The sequence below is a fragment of the Onychostoma macrolepis genome, chromosome 01, assembly GCF_012432095.1.
Source record: "Onychostoma macrolepis isolate SWU-2019 chromosome 01, ASM1243209v1, whole genome shotgun sequence".
In the NCBI taxonomy this organism is placed as follows: Eukaryota; Metazoa; Chordata; class Actinopteri; order Cypriniformes; family Cyprinidae; genus Onychostoma; species Onychostoma macrolepis.
The window spans coordinates 17,974,404-18,001,722 of record NC_081155.1 but is presented as its reverse complement, the minus strand read 5'-3'; the positions used below and the strand labels follow the sequence as shown (position 1 = coordinate 18,001,722).

At 38.4% G+C, this 27,319-nt stretch overlaps 1 protein-coding gene across 4 annotated transcripts in view; it reads right to left on the bottom strand.

The window, feature by feature from the left end:
* The window catches only part of ctnna2 (catenin (cadherin-associated protein), alpha 2), a 489,293-nt gene that overhangs the window by 391,213 nt on the left and 70,761 nt on the right, over positions 1 to 27,319 (bottom strand). For all 4 annotated transcript variants that reach the window (XM_058790110.1, XM_058790098.1, XM_058790121.1 and 1 more), the window contains exon 3: positions 4,442 to 4,637. In XM_058790110.1, coding sequence (XP_058646093.1) covers positions 4,442 to 4,637 — 196 coding nt within the window. The remainder of the gene's footprint in view (positions 1 to 4,441; positions 4,638 to 27,319) is intronic.

Sequence of the window (27,319 nt, the reverse complement as noted above, 5' to 3'; positions counted from 1 at the left end):
CTCTGGGAATCCATGACCTCTCCTCTGGTCCATACCCTTCCCAATCAATGAGGTTACTCCAGCTTACCACCACGGTGTCGGGAATCCAGGATGGATCCTCGTAGACTGCTCCGTCCTCCAGAATCAGTGGGAGAGGGGGTTCAGTGGTCCGGCCAGGCTCTGTGGATGAAGAGACAGGAGGGTGGTAAGGTTTGAGGAGTGAGATATGAAAGGTGGGGTGAATCTTGTATTGAGGGGATAGTTTGAGTTGAAATGTGACTGGGTTTATCTGCTTCTGGATGACGAAGGGGCCAACGTATCTGGGAGCAAGCTTCTTACAGGGCAGGCGCAGTCTGATGTCTCATGTGGACCGCCAGACCTTCTGACCAGGCTGGTAAGGGGGTGAGTCGGAGCGTCGAAGGTCTGCTGTCAATTTGCGCCTGCTCAACGCTCACCGAAGGTGGTGGTGTGCTTCGTCCCAGACCCTCTCGCTCTCTCGGAACCAGTGGTCCACCGCAGGTACATCTGAAGATTCCCCGTTCCAGGGGAACAAAGGTGGCTGGAAACCGAGTACGCACTGGAGGGGAGTGAGTCCAGTGGTTTGTTGACGAAGGGAGTTCTGGGCGTACTCGGCCCAGCCAATAAACTGGTTCCAAGAGTGCTGGTGACCGTGGCAGAAGGTTCGTAGGAAACATCCAATTTCTTGGATCTTTCTCTCCGTCTGCCCGTTGGTCTGCGGGTGGTATCCAGACGAGAGACTGACGGTCACACCTAGGAGTTTGAGGAAATTCTTCCAGACTCTGGAGATGAATTGGGGTCCACGGTCGGATACGATATCCTGGCAAATCCTGGGAATGCCAAAATACCTGAACACGTGGTTAAACATTAGTTCCGCCGTTTCCATGGCTGTGGGTAGGTTCTTTAGGGGGATCAACCGACAAGGCTTGGAGAATCACGAAGGCAGTCTTCCATTCGTCCCTCTCATGTATCCGGATGAGGTTGTATATGCTGCGGAGGTCTAGCTTGGTGAAGACTGTGGCACCACGGAGATGTTCCAGAGCTGCAGGGACGAGAGGAAGTGGGTAGCGGAACTTCACAGTGATGTTGAGTGATCGGTAATCGATACAGGGCCGCAAGCCTCCGTCCTTCTTGGCCACAAAAAAGAAACTGGAAGCAGCAGGGCAGGTGGACGGTCAGATGTAACCCTATTGGAGAGCCTCTTCTATATACTCCTCCATGGCCTTCTGCTCTGGGATTGATAGGGGATAGATTTTTCCTTTGGGCACTGGCTCACCTGGAAGCAGATCTATCGCGCAGTCCCATGGCCGGTGTGGAGGTAATTGTGAGGCCTTCTTCGGGCAAAAGACGTCTCTGAAGTGGGCGTAATCCTTGGGGATGTCTATCGATTGCTGGTCTACTGGACTTTCTATGGAGGTGGCATTTAGCGGAAGAATGGTCTTGATGGATCGAGAAGGTCGAGAGAGTTGAGGGAAGCAGTCTGGGAAGCACTGGTTGCCCCACTTCAGGACGTCTCCGATGTGCCAGGCCAGTTGGGGTTCATGGATCGCAAACCACGGACGACCCAGAATGATATCAATGTTGGTTTCCTCTAGAACCAGAAGCCTGATGGTCTCCTCGTGAAAAAGGCCCACACGGAGAGTTATGGAGCCAGCTAGAAGTTTAACTTGATGATGACAGAGACTTTCCCGTTATGGATTGGATTTGGTAAGTTTTGGGGTTGATCGCTGTAGGGATTTTGAGTTGGCGGCAGAGGCTCCGAGATATGAAGCGTCATGGATATAGTGAACGGAGACATGTTTTGGGGAACAGGTTGGATGGAACTCACCAATAGTCTAGGTGGACGAATGGGGCACGCAGATATCACATGCCCTCCGCCGCCACAGTAGAGACACAGTCCCTTGGATAGCCGCCTCTGCCACTCAGCGGGTGTCAGCCGCATAGAGTCCGTCTGCATGGGCTCTGTCTCTGGTTCTGGAGGAAAATAGGTCTCTGGGTGACGGTGTGGGGGAGTGCAACGGTTCCAGTAACTCTGTTCATCGGAGCAGGCTTGCATGCGGGAGGAACATCGAATGGAGTGTTGGATCATATTTTCCAAACCAAAGCGGTCATCGTAACTCGCCATTTGTAAGCGAAGTCTTGGCTCTAATCCTTGGCGGTAAGCGGTAATCAGTGAGCGTTCATTCCAGCCGCTGGCTGCAGCGAGTGTACGGAAGTTCAGCGCATACTCAGCGATTGGCTGAGATCCCTGATGGAGGTGATAGAGCTGGTCACTGGTGGTGGGATCCCCATGTGGCCGTCCAAAGACTTCTCTGAAATGAGAAACAAAGTTATTGAAGGATTGGGTGATATTACCGGCTTGGGCCCAGATCGTCTCTGCCCATTGCAGGGCTTTGCCTTGGAGGAGTGAAATGAGGAAGGAGATTTTGGATCTTTCTGTGGGGTAGAGGTGAGGTTGATGTTCGATGTAGAGTGAGCATTGTAGAAGAAAACCGTTGCACTCCTCCGCCACGCCAGAGAACGGCGCTGGTTTGGCCATGGGACTGGCGGTTAACGGCGGAGATGAAGTGGTGATGGTGGATACGGAGGTGATGGCCGGTGCCGGTGGAGGAGCAACAGTGAGGACGCGGTATAGGTTGTCCACGAGCTCCTGGAAGGGGTCCGTCCGACTCATCTTGAATCGCTCTTTAAAGGTCCGATCTTCTGTTACATGAAGCAGACCAGACACAGAGGATGATGGAATATACACAGGATTTTATTGAGATGAGCAGACGGGTAAATATTGCAGGATGATAGAGATGATAATAGTGGTATCGAGGACTGATAAAGGATATCTTGTTGGTGGTTGCGTTGCCAGGAACTCGTGGAGGATGGGATGTGCATACACCTCGGACTGAGACTGACTGCTAGCTGGGACGACAGATGAAGACAGACAGGCGTAGGAGACACGGGGGAACACCGATGATCTGGGGGAGGAGGTAAGTTTTCGAGAGGTAAGTATCCAAGCATTGAGGGTGAGAGTCCACTTCGTGAAGTCGAGATCGGACAGTGACAGGTGTGAGGTGTGTGCTTAAGTAGTGTTGATCTTAATGAGTGTTGATGAGGTGCAGGTGGTTTGGATTAAAACTCAGGTGACTGTGATCGCTATGTGTGATTGGTGGAGGAGCCTGGTTGATCCGTGACACCCGTGACCCAGTTTTCCTTTGTGTTTGACGGTGCTCACTGAATTCAGGTGTGTCTCATCTACCCCTTGTTTAGTTGAGTATTTAAAGTGTGTTCTGCCCTTTGTTTGGTGTCCAGTGTTAAACGTCGATGTTGTGCTGCGTGTGTGTTCCTGCCTGCCCTGTGTTACCCCTTGGATGTTCATTAAAAGATTGTCATTCGTAATTCTCCATCGTCTCCTCGCTCCTCACAGTAGCAGGAAATCCTGACAATTATAATTATATTATTATATTTCCATTAATTTTACAGGCCTGGAAATCCTTATTTTAAAATCCACCAATATTTCTAGGTTCCCCATGACTGTGGGAACTGTAAAAAGAATTGTTGTATGGTCCCCATACACTGATTTTCTTCTTTCTTTTCTTCTGAATTAGCTCATATTTAAAGTCCCAGAAAGAGAGAGAATCACTCCAGACACCCATTAATATTATATTAGCAAGTAATTTAATCCACCACCAAACTAAACAAATTAAATAAAGATTTCACATTTATTACCTCATCAAAGAATCCTCAAAACAAACCACAAAAAGAGAAAACAGATTATTATTAATACGATACAATGACAGCTAATACATTTCAGCTTTTGGGGTTTAAAAGTGTCTTTTTTCTCTTCTCCGCAACCTCATAATTGCTCTTCGGCTGTGTTTATGGGATGATGAATGCTCTGTGAAACACCATCAATAGCTGTTTGCCATTTTCATAGAGGTAATTTGGCTGAGCAAACACTAACTTCAGTCCAAACCAATGAGCATGCAAGTACTGGAAAGGCACACAGTGTGTATGGGAACGATCATAACAGAAAATAAAGGAGAGAAAACTTGGTGAGAGAGAGAGAGAGAGAGTAATGTGCTGCTAGATAAGGGCTGTGCATAATAGGCAGGACTTATAGGTGAAAAAGGAAAAGACAACTTTAGCTTAGCTGTCTGCAAACTGCAGCACATAGGCTAAAAGCCCACAGCACTCAGCAAATTGGCACATTAATGTCTTTTAGGGTCAGATAATGTGACAGATAATGTGTCTCATTGGCTCCCACATGACCCTAAAATTCTTCTCTACTTTCTCAAGCCAAACATGACTAATAGACAGAGCTTTGGCCAGTATGCCAAAATGGATTTAAAAAGAAAACCCTTAATATATGTTTGGTTAGTTGATGGGACGTTGGAACAAATATTCAGCAGATTTTGTTTTGGGACAGTGCCTCAGGGTGATCTCAGCTGCTCACCTTGCTTGCGAACGTCCTCTACAGCTGCGATAAGCTCCTCCTTCAGGTCCTGGCTGTCCTTAGCAATCTGCTCACCCTTTTCTAGAAAGTTCTGGGTCGCCTGCTCCACAGACACAGCCAGCACGTGAGCTTTCTTGGAGCGTCCCTTTTTCTTACTGGATGGACCTTTGTTACTAGTGTTGACCAGGGTGGTCACCTGTGGACGAGAAGAATCATAGATGAAGACTTGTGCAAAATACTTGTTTTTATCACATTTGGACTGAGCTGCATACATAGGCTAAAGCAGGTCTGTCAACGTAGGTCATTTGGCACATTTAATGATAAACACAAGCATCGAGCCTAAGTTTGTTTATTTCCAAACCAATGGGTCAGAAAAACGGCTGGGTTTGTTTGTTGCTTTAAGAATTATGAACAGGTGAGGGGCTGCTCACAACAATCAAAGACATCCATCAACAGTATACACACATAGACCAATAATTAAAAATGCAGTCATTCGCAAGGGCATGCCTGTGTGAACAGACCTCAAGTGCCCCCTTAAATCTTCCCATTAAAAATCAAACAGGAATTATCGTCACAACACAAATTCAATGCCAAATCTAAACCTCTGAATGGTTTATATATATATATATATATATATATATTTGTCAGACTGTGTCTCAGCGTCTTGTGTTTCCCCTCCTCTTGTGACCATATTTGGTGTTCCTGTCCTTGTTTAGTTAATTAGTCCCCAGCCCTGTGTAGTTAATTTCCTAGTCTCCCAGTGTTCTTAAGCCCTGTGTTTCCTTGTCCTGGTGTTCAGTCTTAGATTGTCTATATTGTTATTTTGGTTATGTCAGTCAATAGTAGTTTTGTCAATAAAGTCATTTGATTCCACGTCTCCGCGTTTCCCTGGTTCCGACGAATCCATGACAGAAGAATGAACCGAAACCGAAGATGGAAGTCGTTGCCCGCACCAGCCTGCCGCCGCTGATTCCGGGCCGCCGCCGTATGCGGCTGGTCCCAGCCCGCCGCTGTATGCGGCTGGTCCCGGCCCGCTGGGCAAACCTCAGGCCGGTTTGGCTGCCAAGCCCGCCGTTCGTGGGGAAATTCCGGCCACCATCAGAGAATATGGCAAGCCCGCCCAACAGAGAGTATGGCAAGCCCACCAACAGAGAGTATGGCATGCCCACCGACAGTGAATACGACTATCCCACAAGTACCCCTAGGGTTATTGGTAGAGTACGAGGGGATGTCGTGGACTCCAGTGCCTGCCCCTCGCAAGTGCCCGCCAGTGCCTGCCCCTCGCAAGTGCCCGCCAGTGCCTGCTCCTCGCAAGTGTTCCCCAGTGTCTCCGCTGGTCCCGTCCAGCCCTCCTGTGTCTCCACTGGTCCCGTCCAGCCCTCCTACGTCTCCGCTGGTCCCGTCCAGCCCTCCTACGTCTCCGCTGGTCCCATCCAGCTTCGTGCTTCCAGAGCGCCCCAAGAGTCCGCGCTTCCAGAGCACACCCCAGTGCCTGCGCCATGAAGGCGCCTCCCTATCTCCGCACTTCCAGAGCACCCCCAAGAGTCTGCACTTTCAGAGCGCTCCCCCGTGCCTGCGCTACGAGGGCGCCTTCCTATCTCCGTGCTTCCAGAGCACCCCCAAGAGTCCGCACTTCCAGAGCGCCCCTCTGTGCCTGCGCCACGGGGCGCCTCCCTATCTCAGCGCCGCCAGAGCGCCACCAGAGCGCCGCCAAGAGTCCGCGTTCAGTCTTAGATTGTCTATATTGTCATTTTGGTTATGTCAGTCGATAGTAGTTTTGTCAATAAAGTCATTTGATTCCATGTCTCTGCGTTTCCTTGGTCCCGACGAACCCGTGACAATATTAGTGCTGTCAAACGATTATTATATATACAAACACATGCATGTATATGTTTAAAAAAAATATGTTATTTTTATATATTAAATATATTTATTATAATATAAATATATAAATGCATATACATGTAAATATTTTCAAAATATATACTGTATGTGTGTGTATTTATATATACATAATAAATAAACAGTACACACACATTATGTAAACAAAAACTTTTATTTTGGATGCGATTAGCACTAATATACTGTATATGCATTTATATATTTATATTATTATATTATAATAAATATATTTAATATATAAACAACATATTTTTTTAAATATATATATGCATGTGTTTGTATATATATATATATATATATACATAATAAATATACATAGTGCACACACATATTATGTAAACAAAAACTTTTCATTTGGGATGGGATTAATCGCGATTAATCGTTTGACAGCACTAATATATATATTAGGGGTGTCAACGTTAACGCATGCGATTAATCAAAAAAAATTTACGCGTTAATATTTTTTTAACGCAGATTAATTGTTTGATAAGGTTTGACCCCAACTTCTTCCCGTCATCGCAGCGCGGAAGGTCATCTATCATTGTGTGATGAGGGTACAGCACCAGTGTTGCCAGGGTAACGGCACAAGTGGGCTAATTTGAAAATATAGTCGCGAGAAAAAATTACAGAGCCGTGGGTTGCGGTTTTTTGGGCTACTTTTTTAATGTACCACAGCCGCTCAAAGTGTATATAGACAAATAACAATGAAAATAGATCCTTTTACTAATGTGTATTAGTAAATATTAATGTTTAAAAGGCGGTTGTAACATCACAAATAACGTGAGTTTCAGCCAGAGCATTCATGTTAAGGCTTTTACACAGCAGAAATAAACATGACAACAGCCACTATAGATTATATAAGATAATAAACACACGATTACGATAGATATGGTCTGTATGTGATTTTCTTGAGATTGAATGTGTACATCTGAAATGGTAATTTGTGCAGCGATATAAAAGGCTATAAATAGCATATTTTAACAACAGTAAACGACCAAATTCCACATGTGATCGCAAAAGGAAGTTATTACAAACACTCGATGGTGGTTTGAAGTGAGTTCTGAGTAAAAGTGTACTATTAATCTCATAAATTACTCCATAAGGTCGCAAGAAAATGTTTTTTTGTATTTATTTAGAAATACTTTTGATAATAGTTGGGTAAATGTATACTGGGATTGAAGCAATGTGGCTTGGTAAACGTTTTATTGCCAGTATAAATGCTGATAATGGCTGAATAAAAACAAAAGAATAATGATAAAAGAATAATAAGGATTATGTCTCATACCTGGTGGAAGTGTGAACGGTTCTGTTTCCTTAAACTAGTTTCATGCATTTCTTTTTCAACACATTTACAGGTAAATCCTAGTATTTTAAATTTGTGATTAATCACAGCCCGTGACTGTGATTAACGCGATTACATTTTTTTCAGTTGACAGCACTAATATATATATATATATATATATATATATTTTTACATTTAGCAGACGCTTTTATCCAAAGCGACTTACATTGCATTCAAATTACAGTTTTTACTTTTTATTAGCTGTTGCTTTCCCTGAGAATTGAACCCATGATCTTGGCATTTCAAGCGCTATGCTCTACTATTTGAGCTACAGGAAAGCCTGTATATATATAACCTTAATGACTCTCCAAGTCATTAAGGTTTCAAGGCTGACGTTTAGCAACTCGAACCTTCAGCTCCCTCCACAGATTTTCTATGGGATTAAGGTCTGGAGACTGGCTAGGCCACTTCAGGACCTTAATGTGCTTCTTCTTGAGCCACTCCTTTGTTGCCTTGGCTGTGTGTTTTGGGTCATTGTCATGCTGGAATACCCCATCCACAACCCATTTTCATTGCTCTAGCCCTGACAGTACATGGCCCTGTCCATCGTCCCTTTGATGCGGTGCAGTTGTCCTGTCCCCTTAGCAGAAAAACACCCCCAAAGAATAATGTTTTCACCTCCATGTTTGACGGTGGGGATGGTGTTCTTGGGGTCATAGGCAGCATTCCTCCTTCTCCTCCTCCAAACACGGTGAGTTGAGTTGATGCCAAAGAGCTGGATTTTGGTCTCATCTGACCACAACACTTTCACCCAGTTCTCCTCTGAATCATTCAGATGTTCATTGGCAAACTTCAGATGGGCTTCCTTGAGCAGGGGGATCCTGCGGGCGCTGCAGGATATCAATCCTTTATGGCGTAATGTGTTACCAATTGTTTTGTTGGTGACTATGGTCCCAGCTGCCTTGAGATCATTAACAAGATCCTTCCGTGTAGTTCTGGGCTGATTCCTCACCGTTCTCATGATCATTGAAACTCCACGAGGTGAGATCTTGCATGGCGCCCCAGTTCGAGGGAGATTGACAGTTATTTTGTATTTCTTCCATTTGCGAATAATCGCACCAACTGTTGTCACCTTCTCACCAAGCTGCTTGGCGATGGTCTTGTAGCCCATTCCAGCCTTGTGTAGGTCTACAGTCTTGCCCCTGACATCCTTGAACAGCTCTTTGGTTTTGGCCATGGTGGAGAGTTTGGAATCTGATTGACTGATTGCTTTTATACAGGTAACAAGCCGAGATTATCTCAGCTCCTTACCTGTCTAAAAGACACCTGGGAGCCAGAAATCTTGCTGATTGATAGGGGATCAAATACTTATTTGACTCTAAAAAACGCAAATCAATTTATACCTTTTTTGAAATGCATTTTTCTGGATTTTTTTGTTGTTATTTTGTCTCTCACTGTTCAAATAAACCTACCATTAAAATTATAGACTGATCATTTCTTTGTCAGTGGCCAAACGTACAAAATCAGCAGGAGATTGTATATATGTATATATGTAACCCCCCGGGTCCGCACCGCCACACCTCGTTCTTGTTCCGAGTGGGTCTCAAACCCAGGAGGCTAACAAGGAGGCTAAAGACTGCGGCTGCTAGCATCAGTCACTAGTCCGCCTCTTGAGATCAGGGGAGTGAGGTTTACCTGCACAGCACCTACCCGCTGGCCTCCGTTACATACAGTATATATATGGGTAGTTGACGTATCAATGTGTCCTATGGTGTGACAGAAAAAATAAAAATAAAAATAAAAATAATCTCTAACACTGAAGATAAACCTCTCTCATGCTATTTGTAACTCTAGGAATGAAGATACATTTTTATTTGTTATTTGTATTTTAAGTTTATTTATTTATTTATTTTCTAAATTTTTTGCTGTCACACCATAGGACACAGTCCAATGTTTTTAAAGAAAGAAAGAAAGATTGTTTTAAAAATTGTTTAGAAATGTGAAGAAATATTTTGATATTTTGAAGAAATTTTCTGATTTGGTGCTCAAGAAACATTTGATAAATTCAAATTTTTGAAATCAATTTACTGTGTCCTTGCTGAATAAAAGTATTAATTTCTTTCAAAACATAATAAATCAATCAATCGATAAATCAATTGATCAATGAATAAACATATAAATTGTACTTGAATAGTGTAACCAATAACAGGATATTTATATAATATTTGAAAGGTATTACCATCAGACATCATCATTGTACCATGGTGTCGCCACTTTTCTGTATGGATATTTATACAATTTACCTTTTGTATCAGTGTTGTTAAAATGTTTTCAAGACAAGCAGCAAAATGTGTGTCAGGTCTGAATTGCAAAAAGAGTCTAACTTTGTCTGAAGTCTTGAGTGTCAAGTGCACAAGTGCAAGTCTTAGTTTAACAATGCACCACATAATCAAAATTCTCAAATTTCCCTTATTAAGTACAAGCGTGCATTTGGACAGTGTGAAAATAACACTGCCTATCTACTTTGACAGATGAGATTATTTGCATTGCAGACATTTCTGGCAATTTACCACATTTGTCTACACGATTAGATCTACACATTCCTAATAAAGTGTGCGCAGTTAAGAAACATTTTATGTGATGTATAGTGACTCATTCAATAGTCAAGCTTTAAGCTCTCAAAGGGCCCATAAAACAGTGCTGGTTTTCACTTTCTGCTGCAGGGCTCTGCTGGGACCGTTCTCCCAGGGTAATGTATTTTCAAGGACACCCACGCCAAGTAATTACCATAGTACAACAAAGGACTAACTCGAGTTCCTTGTCCAAACTCAGCCTATACAGCTGATAAAGCTTAAGACCCTATTTGCCTGAACATTTATCACAGTTATTCCCAAAGCTGATGCAAAGAATAACACTGTATTACATTAAAAGAGATTTAATCAAAACAAAGCATAGCTGACTTTTAAAGGAGAACATAATAAGTGATCTCAAACAAATTCATCTTAGACTGGGTTAATGATCATGAAAAAACTGACATTGGGACAAAAGATTGAAATGACTTTGTAAAGAAAAGCTAATATAAGGCATTACAGTAAATATTGTCAGCAAATGTTGCATTACGCTTCATTACAGAAACGAAAGAAATGGTATTCAATCTAACACTCTCCACTAAACAGAGTTCAGAAAGTTCAGATGATGCATTAGGGATAAATGTACAGTCAAGACTATCATTATCACAAAGCAAACCCCGGCAAGGCCTCGCCGTGAAGAAAAGATGAAAGATTCTGGTAAGAAACTATGACAGCTATGTTGGGAGTCAGTTGCCTCAGACTATAAAAACATATGACTGCAGAATGTTGCTACTGACCAATCAGAATCAAGTATTTAAAAATGTTGCCCATGTAAATACCATGGTAAATGATTACTATAATCATTATCATGGTATTTATTACGGCTTGTCACAGTTTCGTTACTAAATGAATCGCGGTTTTGAATGAATCACCACCACCTGCTGGCTGTTTTAGTTTTACAATTAGAGTATCATTACAAAAATTAAAAATAAAACAAATAAAATAAAATAAAATAAAAAAATACATTGCTCATCAACACAAAAATGACTTCCTTTCTTTATTTCTTCCTTCCTTTCTTTCTTTCTTTCTTTCATTTATTTATTCATTTCGAAAGAAGATAAGTGATGCTCAAATTGAAAACAAATAGTTGAGGCAATTTGAGTCCAGTTTACAGAAATCAGAATGATTTATTCATGAATCGAATGATTTGACTAGTCATCTCAGAAAATCAAAAAAAAAAAAAAAAAAACACCAAGAAAAAAGGTTTCACTTTATTTTGATGGTCCCTTTAACACATTCTATTGACTATAAGTAATGTTGCACCTACATTTCTACTAACTCTCATTAGAGTGTTAGTAGTGTATTAGTTGACTGGTAGGGTTAGGGTTTGATTTAGTTGACATGTTCTTGCAAAGTTACTTATAGTCAGTACAATATCTGTTGGGAGACCAACACAATAAGGAGTTAGTAGATATGAAGCAGAGAGTCTACTAATACTCTTATGAGAGTTTGTTGACATGTAGTTGCAACATTACTTAGTCTCAACAGAATGTTCAAAAGGGACTATCAAAATAAAGTGTTACCAGAAAAAAAAAATACACACAAATCATTTAAAATAATGTTATGATGCTTTTTGTAGTCTTGACAGCCCCAGTCCTTATTCACTTGCATAATATTTATAAAAATAATATATATAATAAATATTATAAATAAATAAATTTTGTAAAAAGTACATGCAGGTTTGGAACAACTAATAAATAATGAATAATGACAGAATAGTAAATAATAAAATATTATTACTGGGTATATACTTTAATCCTTCAATCCTGGTGCATCAGATTCACAACTTACTGAACAATCCTGTTTTACTGTAAAGGAGTTCAGTGCTCCAGTGAGGGAATTCCCTGACACTAGTATCACTCATAACCACACAATCAATCCCCAACGAGACTTACCTTCTCTTGAATAACACTGTCAGTGTCAATAACAGCATCAGCAAGACAAATGGAGCACTAACATTTATAAATGAACCTCAGATCTGGTATTCTCTGTTCTATAATAATGTGAGAACAATAAAACACCACAACACTCCCACTACAGTCGTTTCATAAGGACAGTGGGGAAGTTTTTAATAGTATTATGACAACAAAAGTGTAGCAATAGAAAGACAGTCAAGATTGTATTACTGTGTGAACACCACCTCCTTCCTTGTCCTATGTAACATAAGGAGATGAAGTCTATCTTTCTGAGCCTAGGGCACTGATTTAACCATTGCACTAGCGGCTAACCCTCCAGAATTCCGGATGAGCTGGCTTTCATCGTTATCATGATCTGGTCAATAGTGACAATGAAAGCTGATCATTTCTATTTTACATATAGATAACTATCCAACGCTGTTTACTGGTTGAACCAGCTGGGTTAATATCAAAGCATAATACAGAGTGAAAATAATGTAAAACTGTTTGTCCTTAAAATCAGGATTGTCTTCTTGTCGACCATTTGCTTATAACCTAAGATATTTATACCCCCCATTATATGACATTTCGTTCCATCAAAGCTGACATGTCAAAATGAACATTTTCATCACAAGAAAGAAAAAAAAAAATGTATTAACGACTGGGCCAAGCTGAAAAAAAAATCACAGAAGTTGTTATGAGCCCCCAAAGGGAGTGATATTATTACCTTTAATAAGAAGTATCCCACTTTTTTTACTTTTTGGGTGAAACATGGCCGAGTTTTAAGATATAATATGTAAGAGTCAGACAGACAGATTCACATATTGATTCAAATGTTACCACAACTGCAACTCATGCAAAGTCCTCCAAGTCCATCTGACAACTCTGGTCTAATTGGAGACACACTCCACTCCTGGAGTTTTATCAGCAGACAGAGACTGGGTTTCCATGGAAACGCCCACAGTCCTGTCAAAGCCATCAACAAAAGGTCCAGGTGAAAAAAATAAAAGTTGCAGTGCCACATTATATTTCACAGCTGATGTGGCAAAAGTAAAAAAATATATAAAAGTGACCAAAGTGCTGTTCTGTGCTGAAAAACTTTGCTATCTCAGGAATAAATTTCATATTAAAACATATTCAAATAATAAACTATTCAAATAATTAAAATATATTTACAACAGTTTTTTTTTTAAATATTTTATAAATTTTTAATGTTCTCTTCAATTATAAAATAATTCACATGGGTGCTCTCTACCGACAACTTCACAATGCCTTTAAATGATGGACGATTTGGCTGGAAGTGCCGTGGGAAAACTCATTATTTCCCCATGAAGATTCCTAAGACTGTGTTTCAGGTGTCCATGCCGAAATGATCATGGTTACTAACAGCAAAGGATGTCAAGTGGAAGAAAAGATGCCATCTAACAGACAAAAGTGTGAGTTCCTCCTGTGCTGAAACTTAAAAAAGAAAGCTCTTTTTCTATCAGCCAAGCCACAATCCTTTCATGGTGTCAGAAAACACAGAGGGTGGCAGTAATCCTGCATGGGGGGCCTAAAAGAAGGGGAGTCTGCTTGAGTTGGGAATCCTAATTGAAACCTTCAACCTAAAATGATAAATGAAGCAGCACAGCCACTCCACCTACTTCAGTGCTGGTGGCAATGAGGTACGCTTAATAGTGATGCATGACAAAAACAAAAGAAAAGGATAACATTTTCAGTGTTGGTCCATCTTCTTGAAACTACAGGAGCCCGTTTCCACCACTGATAAAAAAAGGTTATTGTGACTGTTTATCTCACAATTCAGACTTTTTTTTTTCTTATAATTGTGTGATACAAACTCGCAATAGCAAGTTAAAAAGTCAGAATTGCGTGATATAAACTCGCAATTGCAAGACATAAAGTCGCAATTCTGAGAAATAAAGTCAGAACTGCGAGATATAAACTCACAATTCTGAATTTTTTTCTCAGAATTACGAGTTTATATCTCACAATTCTGTGAAAAAAAATAAAAGTCGCAATAACCTGTGGCAAAATGGCAAAATGGCAAAAAAAAAAAAAAACAAGTTATAGTGAAGTAGAAAATGAAATGGTAATGGAGAGTGTTCATACATCACTTTTTTCTTGACAATCAAAAGAAAAAGGCAAGTAACAAAATATACAAAAAGTAACACAAAGCTAACCAGCTAACCTTATTGAAATAGTAAACTAGCCTTTCTGTGGCACTATTTATTAATTCACACAGAATATCATATGATCATTATTATTTGAATGTCACAATAGGCCTCATAATCATGCAGATTGTTTGGTAATTAATGCTTGCAATTTAAAAGCTCAATGGCAAACAAGGTCAAAGTTGAAACAGGTTGAATTGAGTGTTATTTTACAGTGCTTGACCTGCAACAAGTGCATTGGGGAAAACTGAATCAAGTCATGTGAAATTGCCTCTTTAAAAGTGGCATTAACCTTTAGACAAGTATAATCAATCAACTAGAACATTTAGGATTTACTAACAGCTTGCGCCAATGCAAACTTTATTTTGGTCTCAAAAACTACTGCCAGGATTTACTAAAGAAATGCAGTGAACAATTAGCAATCAAAAGGTGGGAACAGTTTTTTTTTTTTTTTTGCGGCTGACCTTACTGTATATGTGTTTGTAAGAATATCTCTTTCAGATGCACAATGTATGTGAGGAGAGTATTTGAAGCTGCAGTCCATAAGTTTTGCATCTTTTTCGTCATCTCTGTTTGAAACCTGCATTTGCAGTTATTTGCAGAATTATCATGTTTATGTGGGTTGTGCATCTAATCTAATCTAAATCTAATGTTTTGAGGAGTATGTGTGGCTGTCAGTCACCGCACCAGTGTGGATATTCACTTTACTTCGGAATCATGGATTCTACATCTTGGAAGTATGACCCAAATAAGAATTTTCACCGGAAAATGTCACCTGAACAAGTAAGTAACATGTCTACCATTTTTGTTCTGACCAACTGAGAAAAAAAGCATTACAATACATCGCGCTACCAATGGTGGTTAAATCGGATGATCGCTTAGCTCATACCACATCAAACCATGCAAATTATTATTACTGTTATACTTTGTTCTCAAAATGTTAATGTTAACAACATCAGCATTGCGTGACTACGTGCATTTCGTGTGTATTAGCATTACGTGTAGACTACTGGAGACTACAGGTGAATCTCAAGCTGTCACTGATGATCGTCATATGGACCTTTCTGAATTACAATCCACAATCAAAATGATCAAATTGAATTATTCCAGCTGCTGTGAGAGAAGGCTATTAATGATATTAATGAGAAAACATGTCTTAACCCATTTTGTGCTTCACATGGCTGTAACAGTGACTATAATTTTCTCTACTCCTGATAGATAGCATTGGTCGTTATGAGTCTTCTTTAATTTGCACATTGTCAGTAGATCACGTGCATCTGTGCTTTAATGGGATTGCAGTCTCACACTAATGTTCCCCATTTAGGACATGTAGCCCTTAGTGTGTGACCAAAAACAGCAAAAAAAAAATGCATTGGTGCAGTTGCACGCATTGCATCTCTGCAGCAGCGAGAAAATTGGTGTAAAAAGGTTAAAAACCAGAAAACAACTAACCATGCAAAGTTTCTTTGTCCCATGCACCAGAAGAACTCCAAACTGTCACGACAATGAATGTTTTTAGCATCTTTCTAGTCATTTTCTTGAGATGTGACCGTACCACTTCATTTACTAGATTTAAACTTGCATTTAGCACATTTGAATTGTTCTTTGAGATCTCAATTAGACAACTGACCACAGAGTGATTCAGCACTGTCAGAATTCAGTCACTAATTATAGATCTCTATAGATGTCAGACGTCGTGCCACACATAGCAGGGACTTTCTCCTACAGCGTAAACGAGAAAAAGGAAAAAATGCTGACAGAAGAAAGGGAGGGAAGCCCTATGGGATGAGAAGTCAGAAGGAAAGAATGGGGACACGTGTGCTTGAGCTGTCCCGAGGCCCAATTTGAGAGACATATCACGCCGAGCTGAAGCAGGTGGCCTGGAGAAAAGACTGACAGCTCCGTGTAAAAGCACCTGCCTAACCATGCAGTAGGATCTAATGCTTAGTCAGCCTCACTTTAACCTGCAAAACCTTGCTCACAGCCAGGCTGGAGACATGATGAGTTATTTCACTTCAGTAAACCAAAGAAATAAACATTCCTTTATTTAAAACAACTGCTTAGTGTAGTGGAACGGGGAACCGCTGAGGGTCTAGGCGTGATAAAACTGTCAATGGCATTTTAAAGGCCCCAAGCGTGGTAAGTGACCTGAAAACTTTAAATGAGGTCCAATAAAAGCCACAGTCCATCTCAAATGCATCACTAGCTACCGGTGCTGACCTTTCCTCATGGTCCATAGCCCTGTACGGTTGTGTTTTATCAGTAATCAATAATACTAAATGTTCCACAAGTGATTTCCTTGGCTCAGAGGGCCCACCAGTGAATCCAGCCACGTATAATTAAAAGGACACCACAATACTGCTCAGATTTCTGCCAGCTGTTCTCTAAGCCTACTGCACAGGTCTAGGGACAATCTAATGCTTTGGTATTAACTGAAGCTTTGACCAAAAATATTTTTTTTGTTTAACTGCAGAAGGGAAGGAGGTAGTTCTTATAAATTGGTCAAAAAACATGCTATTATTTTCAGTATGACTAACATCTAAAAGTCATACTGCTGCTACCTAAACATCAATTCTAGAAATCAATATCACCATTGTATTGGCATTATTTTCCCAAATTTAATGCAAAGGTGGCACAGAAGCATTTCTGACGTGGCATTTAGGTGTCTTTACTCAGACTGTTTAATGCTGCCTTAGAGGTGGCTTAAATGCATTTACACTGCAATTACAATTGAATATTTTGATACTGAGGTAGGTCAGACAGGCAGAATTTAGTATGGTTTTAATGCATCATTGTACCTTTATACTGAAGAGCAGGCACAAAGCAGCCTTAACCTGGCTGTGTAAAGCGGCATCATGTGGACATAAAGGTTAAAATTGTTTTTGTTTAGTTAGGAACAGGATATCTGTTAAAGTTAATTGTTATTATTATTATTATTATTATTTATTCGTTGTTGTTGTTTTGGAACCTTGTCAACCCAAATTACAAAAAAAAAAATTATAATAATTAATTTAAAAAAATTATTTAATTAATCGTTTGATAAGGTTTGACCCCAACATCTTCCCGTCATCGCAGTGCGAAAGGTCATCTATCATTGTGTGATGAAGGTACAGCGAACCAGTGTTGCCAGGGTAACGGCACAAGTGGGCCATTTTGAAAATACAGTCGCGGGAAAAAAATTACAGAGCCGTGGGTTGCGTTTTTTTGGGCTACTTTTTTTAATGTACCGCAGCTGCCCAAAGTGTATATAGACAAATAAAAATTAAAATAGATACTTTTACTAATGTGTATTATACTTGGAATGTATCCCTGGCAACGTAAGAACGGAGACTGTGAGTTTCAGCCAGAGCATACACGTTAAGGCTTTTACACAGCAGAAATAAACATGACAACAGCCACTATAGATTATATAAGATAATAAACACATGATTACGATAGATATGGTCTGTATGTGAATTTCTTGGGTTGAATGTGTGCATCTGAAATACTAATTTGTGCAGCGATATAAAATGCTATAAATAGCATATTTTAACAACAGTAAATGACCAAATTCCACATGTGATCGCAAAAGGAAGTTATTGCAAACAGTCGATGGTGGTTTGAAGTGAGTTCTGAGTAAAAGTGTACTATTAATCTCATAAATTGTTTTATGTAGCATGATGCTAATATTAGCTCTAATGCAGCTGCAGAACAGGTCCAATTCTTCTTCATAATGCATTTTATCATAATACTTCACGTAAGGTCGCAAGAAATGTTTTGTTGTATTTATTTAGGGATACTTTTGATAATAGTATAGTATTTTAAATTTGCGATTAATCATGATTAATCACAGTCCATGACTGTGATTAACGCGATTACATTTTTTTAATCGATTGACAGCACTAATATATACACACACTAATAACACTGATATTAATACTGCTAATACCAATTTTTTATTTAATAATATTAATTAATTTATTTTATTTGAAATATAAGAACAGTGAACCAAACCATGGACATAAAATTATTCATACTCAAACCACCTCCAGAAATGGATTGAGTGGTTACATACAGAAAAATGCTCTGCACAGAAGATACCGCATATCAAGACACCGGATACCAAGCCTATTGCATTCTCCAAATGTCAACCCTTTCCCTTTAAAGCATGCAGCGCATGCTTACTCCTTATTCAATTAAACAGACTGCCATTTAACAATTTAAATTGTAATGCAATTATTTGTGCTTCCCTAGAAGGAGGTACATCAGAGGAGTGTCTCAAAAGAAGATAAACCATCTTCCAAAACAGCATTGGCCTGTAGGTTATTACAGTGAGAATGTATTTAAATATATGCATTGTGCATGGGGAAGCCACCAATTCTAAGTGAAGACCACCAGGTTTACCTGTAAGGATGGAGGAGAAAGATTTCATACATTATCTTATCAGCTGGATCTCAACGTTGCATCTCCTTTCCACCTTATCTCTCCTCCTGTGTGTTGAGAATCCATTTTCAGATAGATTCCATTCCAGACTTCCATTCAGAGAGAATGAAAATGACATTGCCTGAATCACTAGCATGAGGACAACCATAAATATTATTCCTGATTGAAAAGCAGTGTGAGCGAGCGCTCCACCACTAAAACAATACAGCCTCCCTGAGCAGCTCTGACCCGAGGTGAAGGTCAAAGATACTCTCACAGAGAGAGTGGAGCCCTGCCAAAAGAGACTGTAGAGAAAATTCTTTGTTTCTCCCCACCCATCGGATTTAACGAGAAACATTATCTCCTCAGAGAGAGGCCGACAAAGCGGATGCCAAGTGCAAGCAAGCGCACTCATGCCATGTGCCAAAACTGCATTCAAATTAACACATGGAGACCAATTGATGACTACAGTCACACTTTTTACCGGCTTCAATCACTTTCAAGTACATTGTCCAAGCTCCAAATCAAGCAACACAAGGAATTGAAACAAGAACTGCATGAACTACCATTCAGAAGTCTGATGTTTGTAAGATTTTTTTGAAAGAAATTAATACTTAAATCAATCAAAAGTGACACTTATGACTTTGAAAAAAAGAAAAAAAAATCCTTGCATTTAAAAAAAAAAAAGGAAATGTAGAGATAAAGTTGACAAGACAGTGAAAAGCTGGCTTTGATTTTACTAATTGTATTTTTGCCTTGACAATGCAGCTTTGTTTACATCGGCAGAAAAACTGTTGCAATGCAATGAACTAAACGAAAACATTCTGTTCTTTAGAACAGTATGCAAGTCAATTTTGATTTCACATTGTCTGCAGAAGAATCGCTCTGCAGCCAGACGGTCTTGATAATCCTCAGATGACATTTTCATCCTGCGTGTTCACACCCACGTTCCTTGACGAAGCCTTCCTCAAACAGACAGGTTGCTTGAGCATTTTTGGTTGATGTAAAGATGACCAGACAGACTCTGCAGCTGCAGCAGTATTAGCGAGCGCTTTGAGCTTAGACTACATAAGAAGCGCTGGCTGGCAGATGACTCAGCGTGTCACACGGGCCTCAGCGGAATTATGAGGCGGCGATGCCATGGCCACATGTCAATTCCGTGTTAGTCACAGTCAAGGGCTTTAAAAGAGCAAGGGCGCTCGGAAGCCTCTTACCCCTGTCGCCCGTCCTTCTTTCATGTTTGAGGCATGGCAAAGTGAGATTTCTGCCTGCTCTTCCTCCCCCCTCATGTTTTCTCACTCTGTGATTGCCGATGGGGGCCTGGAGTTGATTCATTCATATTCAGCATGCCAAAAGCAAAAGCTTTAAAATAAACACAGCAAACCGACACGTAGGAGCGGGCATGTGGCGGAGCCGAAGAAAACATTGATCCTTTTAATTTCCCTGATCGGCTTGATCGCTAGCGAGTCAGAGAGGGAAGTTCTTCATGATTGCATCAATATTTTTCTCATCCCAAACACCCAGAGCTGTTGTAACTGTGATTGTGCCACGATTTGAGAATTGGTTTTTGCAAACTGTAATTAGAACATGATCCATCACAGCTGGGATCAGAAGCAAAAGGTCTTTTATTGTGGGAAAAAGCCGATTTCTTTATTTATTTACTGTTAAGCATGCAAGATTACGCAACATGCTGCAAGATTTGCACTATAAGAAAGAGGAATTCAAATAAATTAGCTCTAAAATGATTAAAGAAAAACAAACAGTCCCCCCTTTAGCATACTTGCTCAACCCAGATTAGTCTGCCTTAATCTAAATTAACAAAAAGATTAGTATAAGACAAAATAAGGTATAATTACATCAAGAGTCTTTTCTCTGAGGAGGCAAAGCTTACACAAAAATAGACACTACCTGTTAAAGTTTGGAATAACTAAGATTTCGTTTTCAAAAGGAGTCTCTTAGGCTCACTGCATTGCCTGTATTCCCCCCCTTTATATATAAACACAGTAAATCACAATAGAAGAAAATATGTGTATTATTGAAAGGATACATTACACTGATCAAAAGTGACAGTAAAGACATTTATAATTTTATCATCTTTTATATTTCAAATAAATACTATTTATTAAAATTAAAAAATAAATAAATAAATCATGGTTTCAATAAAAAAATATTAAGCAGCACAAACTGTTTTCAACACTGATAATAATAAGAACCATTGTTAATAACTGAGTACCAATAATTGATAGTAATTAAGTACCAAATGAGCATGTTAGAATGATTTCTGAAGGAACATGTGGCACTGGAATCGGAGTAATTACTGTTGAAAATTCAACTTTGACATTTCAGGGAATAATTATATTTTAAAATATATTCAAAAAGAAAACAGTTATTTCAAACTGTAATAATATTGACAATGTTTTACAAAGCTATCATATGAACTGAACATTTATTAAAACAAACAAACAAACTCAATTTGTCTCAATTCAAACGAGACAGAATAATAATATTAAGACAGAATAATAATTTTTGGTTCCTTTTTCCTTTTTTTCTGTAAGAGGCTGCAATGATGATATTGAACTTCTGTTAGCTTCTCATCTACAAACTCCTGCAGCAAGTGTTTGTGCAGAGGACAAAGAGGGAGGAAGGTGAAAATACACATAGAAGAATTACAGAAAAACGTGAGACATTGCAGCTTTGTTCCATTTTTAAACTGAATACATAAAGCACAAATTAGTTCACTAAAAGTTCAACAACATACTTGAACGGATCCAGCCTAAACCTGTGTTCACATCTGAGAATGCAAAACTATTTTAACCTTGCAATACTGTGAATCTGCATCCTAAAAGAACTGCTGAACAAGTCAGTAAACAAACCTTTCTGAAGAAGAAACAAATCCATCATTTAGGAGTTTTAACTTTAAACTGTCTGGCCAGAATACAGTCAGATGGAATATAATACATAATAATGCTGTTAATACTTTCATCAGTGAAAAGTTTTTATCAAAATCCATAGACACATTTGTCTATAACTGTTTTCTTATACTGTAAATGGTGCTTGATCTGTGCATATTTTTCTCCTAATGCAGACAAAAAGGCTAAAAGGAAGAAACAAACCACATTTGATGAGTACATTTTTATTTTTGGGTTAACTATTCCTTCAAAACTTTCTAGTTATAGTTATCGTTACAGTTGACATCCTTAAATTAAACAGGCCTTTAAGCTGCATCTAATTCAGAATACAAATGCAATAAAAGTGTCATGCCAATAAACCACAAAAAAAAAAAAAAAACTACAGGAACTACCAACATCTGTCAAACCCATAATAGTAATAATGAGTAGTCTGTTCTATAGATTCTCAAAACAGTTTAGTGAGGATATTTGTCAAACAATGAAAGCTCCTGTTTGAGAACAATGAATTTGTGAGCTGTTGCTTCCCACTAAACATTCCTGATGAGTCAGTGAGCTATAGTGTGAACCTTGTTTAGTGTATTGAGCTGTCTGAATGAAGTGAATCAACTGAAATGATGCCTAAGTGCCCACAGTGAGAGACATAAGAAGACACCTGCAGTCAGTGCGCCTCAGGGAATGTATTCAGTGTGTCAGGGTTGATGACAATACAAGAAACACGTCAACACGCTTATATTTTGCATCTGCAGACTGAATGATGGATCATCTGTTACAGATGATCTGTTTAAACAACCTTGACTTGGGAAAGTCAATCATATATTAAATAAAAATCTCGTCCATTCTGTGCTGCAAATGGGCCTGCAAGCTATTCTAAACAAAAGCTAACAAAGTCAAGAGGAGAACATTCCCGTCTATGTAATTCCACAGGAAGGGTTAACACTACCCAGGTGGAAAAGAATATATATTTAAATTGTGCTTTTTCCAACACACTTACTATATTTAAGTTACACTATACTAAGTGCATATTAAATGTATTATTTTGAAACAACTTTAAGTATATTAAGTGTATTTCAAGATATGTTTAAGATCGATTTTAATCTATTTGTAATATATTTAACATATTGAAACTGTGTTAAATTGAAACCACTTTAAGTATATTTAGTTCAATTTAAGTGTATTTCTTAAAATACATTTAAAATGTATTTTTAATACTTCATGAACTACAGTTAGAGTATATTTGAAGCATTGTTTTAATGTACTTCAAGTTCATTTCAATTGTATTTCAGCTCATTAGAAATGCATTAGCATTACACTACTAGTATATTATAAAGCTGCTTTTTTTCCGTATATACACACACGTACACACTTTGATATCTAGAAAATTTTAATGTATTATATATTGTTGTGTACATTACAAATATTCATAAAGTACATCAAAAAAGTACAGTAGCATATATACTTTGGTGAAAAACAAAAAACATACTATTAAATGTATTAAAAATGCACTTGAAATACATGTTTATAGTATATTTGTATTACTACAAACATACTCAAGTACATTTTAATATATTATACAAAAAACATAATAAATAAAAAAAGACTGAAATGCTATCTTTTCCATTTGTAGAACATTTCAGTTATACCGATCTTACTAAAAAGTACAGAATTTTACATCAATGAATAAATAAAAATTACAATGCAATTTTCTGAAGAAAAAAATACATAAAATATTACTGAAAAACAAAGTGCAGAAGTGAATAGCTATGTGTGTGCAAAGACTGAAGATGATAAAGTTCAAGCAACAGAATAGGGAGGGATGGAGGGGGTTTTGGAGGTGGATGAGGCAAAAGTGTGGGAATGATGGCAGGATGTGGTGAAGGGATGGTGATGGGAGGATGACGATAATGCCCTGATGGCTTAGATGGAGTTTGGCACATGGCACAGACCCAGAGCATCCCAGTGCTGACAACACACGGCATCTCCGATGGAGACAGAGCTGGTGGATCCGAAGGCATGGACAGAGGGCCGATGGAGCTGAGCGTCCCGGAGACCTGGGCACAGCCTAGTCGTCCTGGCATACAATATTTTGCACAAGAGCCTTGCAGCTTTAGAAAAAAAAAAGAAAAAAAACTGAAACAAAATTACATAACAGATTTTTACATGAATGATTGAAAGCAAGCACAAGATTTACCGAATCACCCTCCCTTAGGCCTGATTCAAAAATCTCTATAACAGAGATGATACAACATGAAAATATACTTACTATTCCTTTGCTTGCCTCTGCACTCAGATTTCAGTTTGTCTTCTATAGCAGCTGATCTGAAAAATAACAAATGTTAATATTTCACACACACACACAAAAAGGCAAATAATGATTGATGATTTGTTTTCTTTTTAAGAAGGACAGTACGCTGAGAACAATGTACCTGGTCGGTAATATAGTCAAAAACCTTCCCAGCCCCAGCAGTTTCAGATGTACTGTATGCTGTCTTATAAGCAACCCTTTTTACAATTTAATCTTTGTTCTTATCTGTAATGAGAAATATTTTAGAAAATAAAGGCGATAAGGTTGTCAAGCTTGAACAAATACAAACACCAATCAACTACCACAGTTGGCTGATCAGCTCAAGACAAAGTAATTGTATGTTCATAATCATGGTTTTTCAAAGATCATTAACCTCATTACAATGAAGCCAAATTGTTCAGGAAATCAGAAATAAATACACTTCATTTTGCAAATAAAAGATTGTTAATGTTGTACATGTTATAATGACTAATTTGATCTTATTTTATTTGTTCTGCATGTGTCAAAAACATGACTGGCACAGACAAATAACGTTAATTAAATACAAATCTTACCTGAAGTCACAGTAAGGTTCCAAAAGCCAGACGCCATACACGCTTGCAGAAGCTGGTAAAAAAAACTTTCGTTCATCTTCAAAAGAAAAGCTGAGATATTTTAATAAAATCTGAGAGATTAATGTCCCTCCGATGAAAGACGATTCACCAAAGATGTTCACGTTTCAAAAAGTTGAAATGGCAAAAAAACATTGCCAAAGTAATCCATATGAATTGCGTGGTTTCCTCCAAATGCCCTAAAGAGACACAGTCGCTCTATATGATACTGTTTAAATTTAGACTTATATTCACATTCAAGAGACATTTGCACGCACATCATATTTAATTTACGAAGCTCGCCGGTGCAAGCTCATTATCATACGAACCAATCAGAGCCGTTCAATTGCTCTGGAACCAATCAGGTTTAGTCAGTGTGTTGTTTGAATTTAAACACAAGTAAATGCAAGTTTTGTTTTTTTTGTTGTTGTTTTTTTTTCAGATATGATGTTGAAATCCTTGTGGGAATTTCAGAAATATATATTAGAAAATAAAGGCGTCAAGCTTGAACAAATTTATAAACACCTAGCTTATTACAATTAATGTGTCATGTAATGAACAACAGCCTGATCAACCAAAGTAGCATAACCTTTTAAGTAAAACTGAACAACATATTAAACAACATATTTTAAATATTGCAATGCTTAATAATAGTTGACAAACGTTTGCACATTGTACATGTTAAAAAATGTTGTTTTTTTTTCAAAATATTGTAATTTTCCAAATATTAAAATTATAAATACATAAATATTTAAAATATGACCATGTGTAGGCCTACTGCAATATAAAGTACATTAAAAACCCAATAAAAGTGTAATAATTTTGTTATGTTCTTACAAAGTACACATAAAATATACTTTAAGTATGTTTTCTGTAAATACACTAAAACGTCACGAAAAGTATGCTTGTGTTTAGTATATTCTTTAAAAGTGTAAATAAAAATATATTTATTAGCATAGTATTTCTACTATACTTTTTAGAAATATACTAATAGTGTGCTTGTGTTTAGCATATTCCTTAAAAGTGTAACTAAACATATATTTATTACCAAAGTATGTCTAGTATGCTTTTTATAAATACATTAAAAGTATGCTTCTGTTTAGCATATTTCTTAGAAGTATAACTAAGCATATATTTAATACAAAAGTACTTCTAGTATACTTTTTTAGAAATATATTAAAATGCAATTCAAATAAGCATGTTGGGAATACAAATGTATTATGAACATACTACTTGAATTTCAAGTATATTTTTAATACATTTAATACTACATCTTTTTCACCTGGGGATGCTTACATAAGGCAGTGGCTGGTAGAATGAACTCAGGCGAGCACAAAAACCATGAACAGGCTCAAGTATTGAAACTGGCGTGCCTACAAGGCCGTGTGACATGCAAGCTTTCAGAAAATGTAATGCCACTGTCAACCCAAAATGAACATGCCACGCACTGCCTTAGTAAATGTACTAAGTGCACAGAAAATGGATATGGAGAAACATTGGATCATAGAGTCACACAAATGGTCAGGCAAGGACATTAATTAACTATATATACAAGGATCACGGGGGAAAAAAAGGTCTGCCTTGTAAGCCTAAATTGATCATAGCTCCATTGGTTTCAATGGGTATGAAATGTACTTAAGCTTACGATGCTTTTGGGAAACGCAGCCCAGATAATTTACTCACCACCATGTCATGCAAGATGTTCATGTCTTTCTTTCCTCAGTTGAAAAGGAATTAAGGTTTTGAGGAAAACATTCCAGGATTTTTCTCCATATAGTGGACTTAAATGGCAGCCAATGGGTTGAAGATCCAAATTGCAGTTTCAATGCAGCTTCAAAGGGCTCTACACGATCCCAGCCGAGGAATAAGGGTCTTATCTAAAGAAACAATTGGTCTTCGAAGTACACAGACGAAGAACTAATCACATGTGACGTTTTCAGCATGATTAAGTAATGCGTGAAGTCGTGGACGTGCATCGCAGAGCTAGAGCAAGACAAGCATTTGTGGTTAAAAAAAGTATATACATTTTTATTTTTTTAGAAAATGACTGTTCATTTTGCTAGATAAGACCCTTATTCCTTAGATGGGATCGTGTAGAGCCCTTTGAAGCTGCAATTTGGACCTTCAACCCATTGGCCGCCATTGAAGTCCACTATACGGAGAAAATCCTGGGCATTCCTCAAAAACCTTAATTTATTTTCGACTGAAGAAAGAAAGACGTGAACATCTTGGATGACATGGGGGTGAGTAAATTATCAGAAAATGTTTATTCTGGAAGTGAACTAATCCTTTAAAAATAAGGTTATGTTAATAGTGAGACAGTATATGATGCATATTATATAATGAAATAAAAGAGTTGTATGGATTGTGTAAATACTTATATAGTGTTATATATATATATATATAGTGGAATTGTGTAAATACTTTTAAAAATATTATATAAATGTTTAATAAATAAAAAGTCCAGTGGCGGATTTTAAATAGTTGGCTGACTCTAAAGTATGAAAATCTGTATGAAATTCAGACTCAAAGTGGAGACGGTTTATTAGCATAGCATGAGTGCTCAGATAGGCCAGCATTTTAAAGCTAGCAATATGCACCATATCAATAAATAAAAAGGCCAGAAAATACCTAAAAAATGACAGAAATATAGATCATCCACACAAAATGAATTGACATAAATGGGTCGGAAAAAACCTGCTTTCCTCACAGGGTTGAGAAGTGTGTGGCTCAAGTGGCACACTGCATTAGCGGAGAGGACAAGATCTTTTGTGGTGTCTTGTGTCATATCTTTGC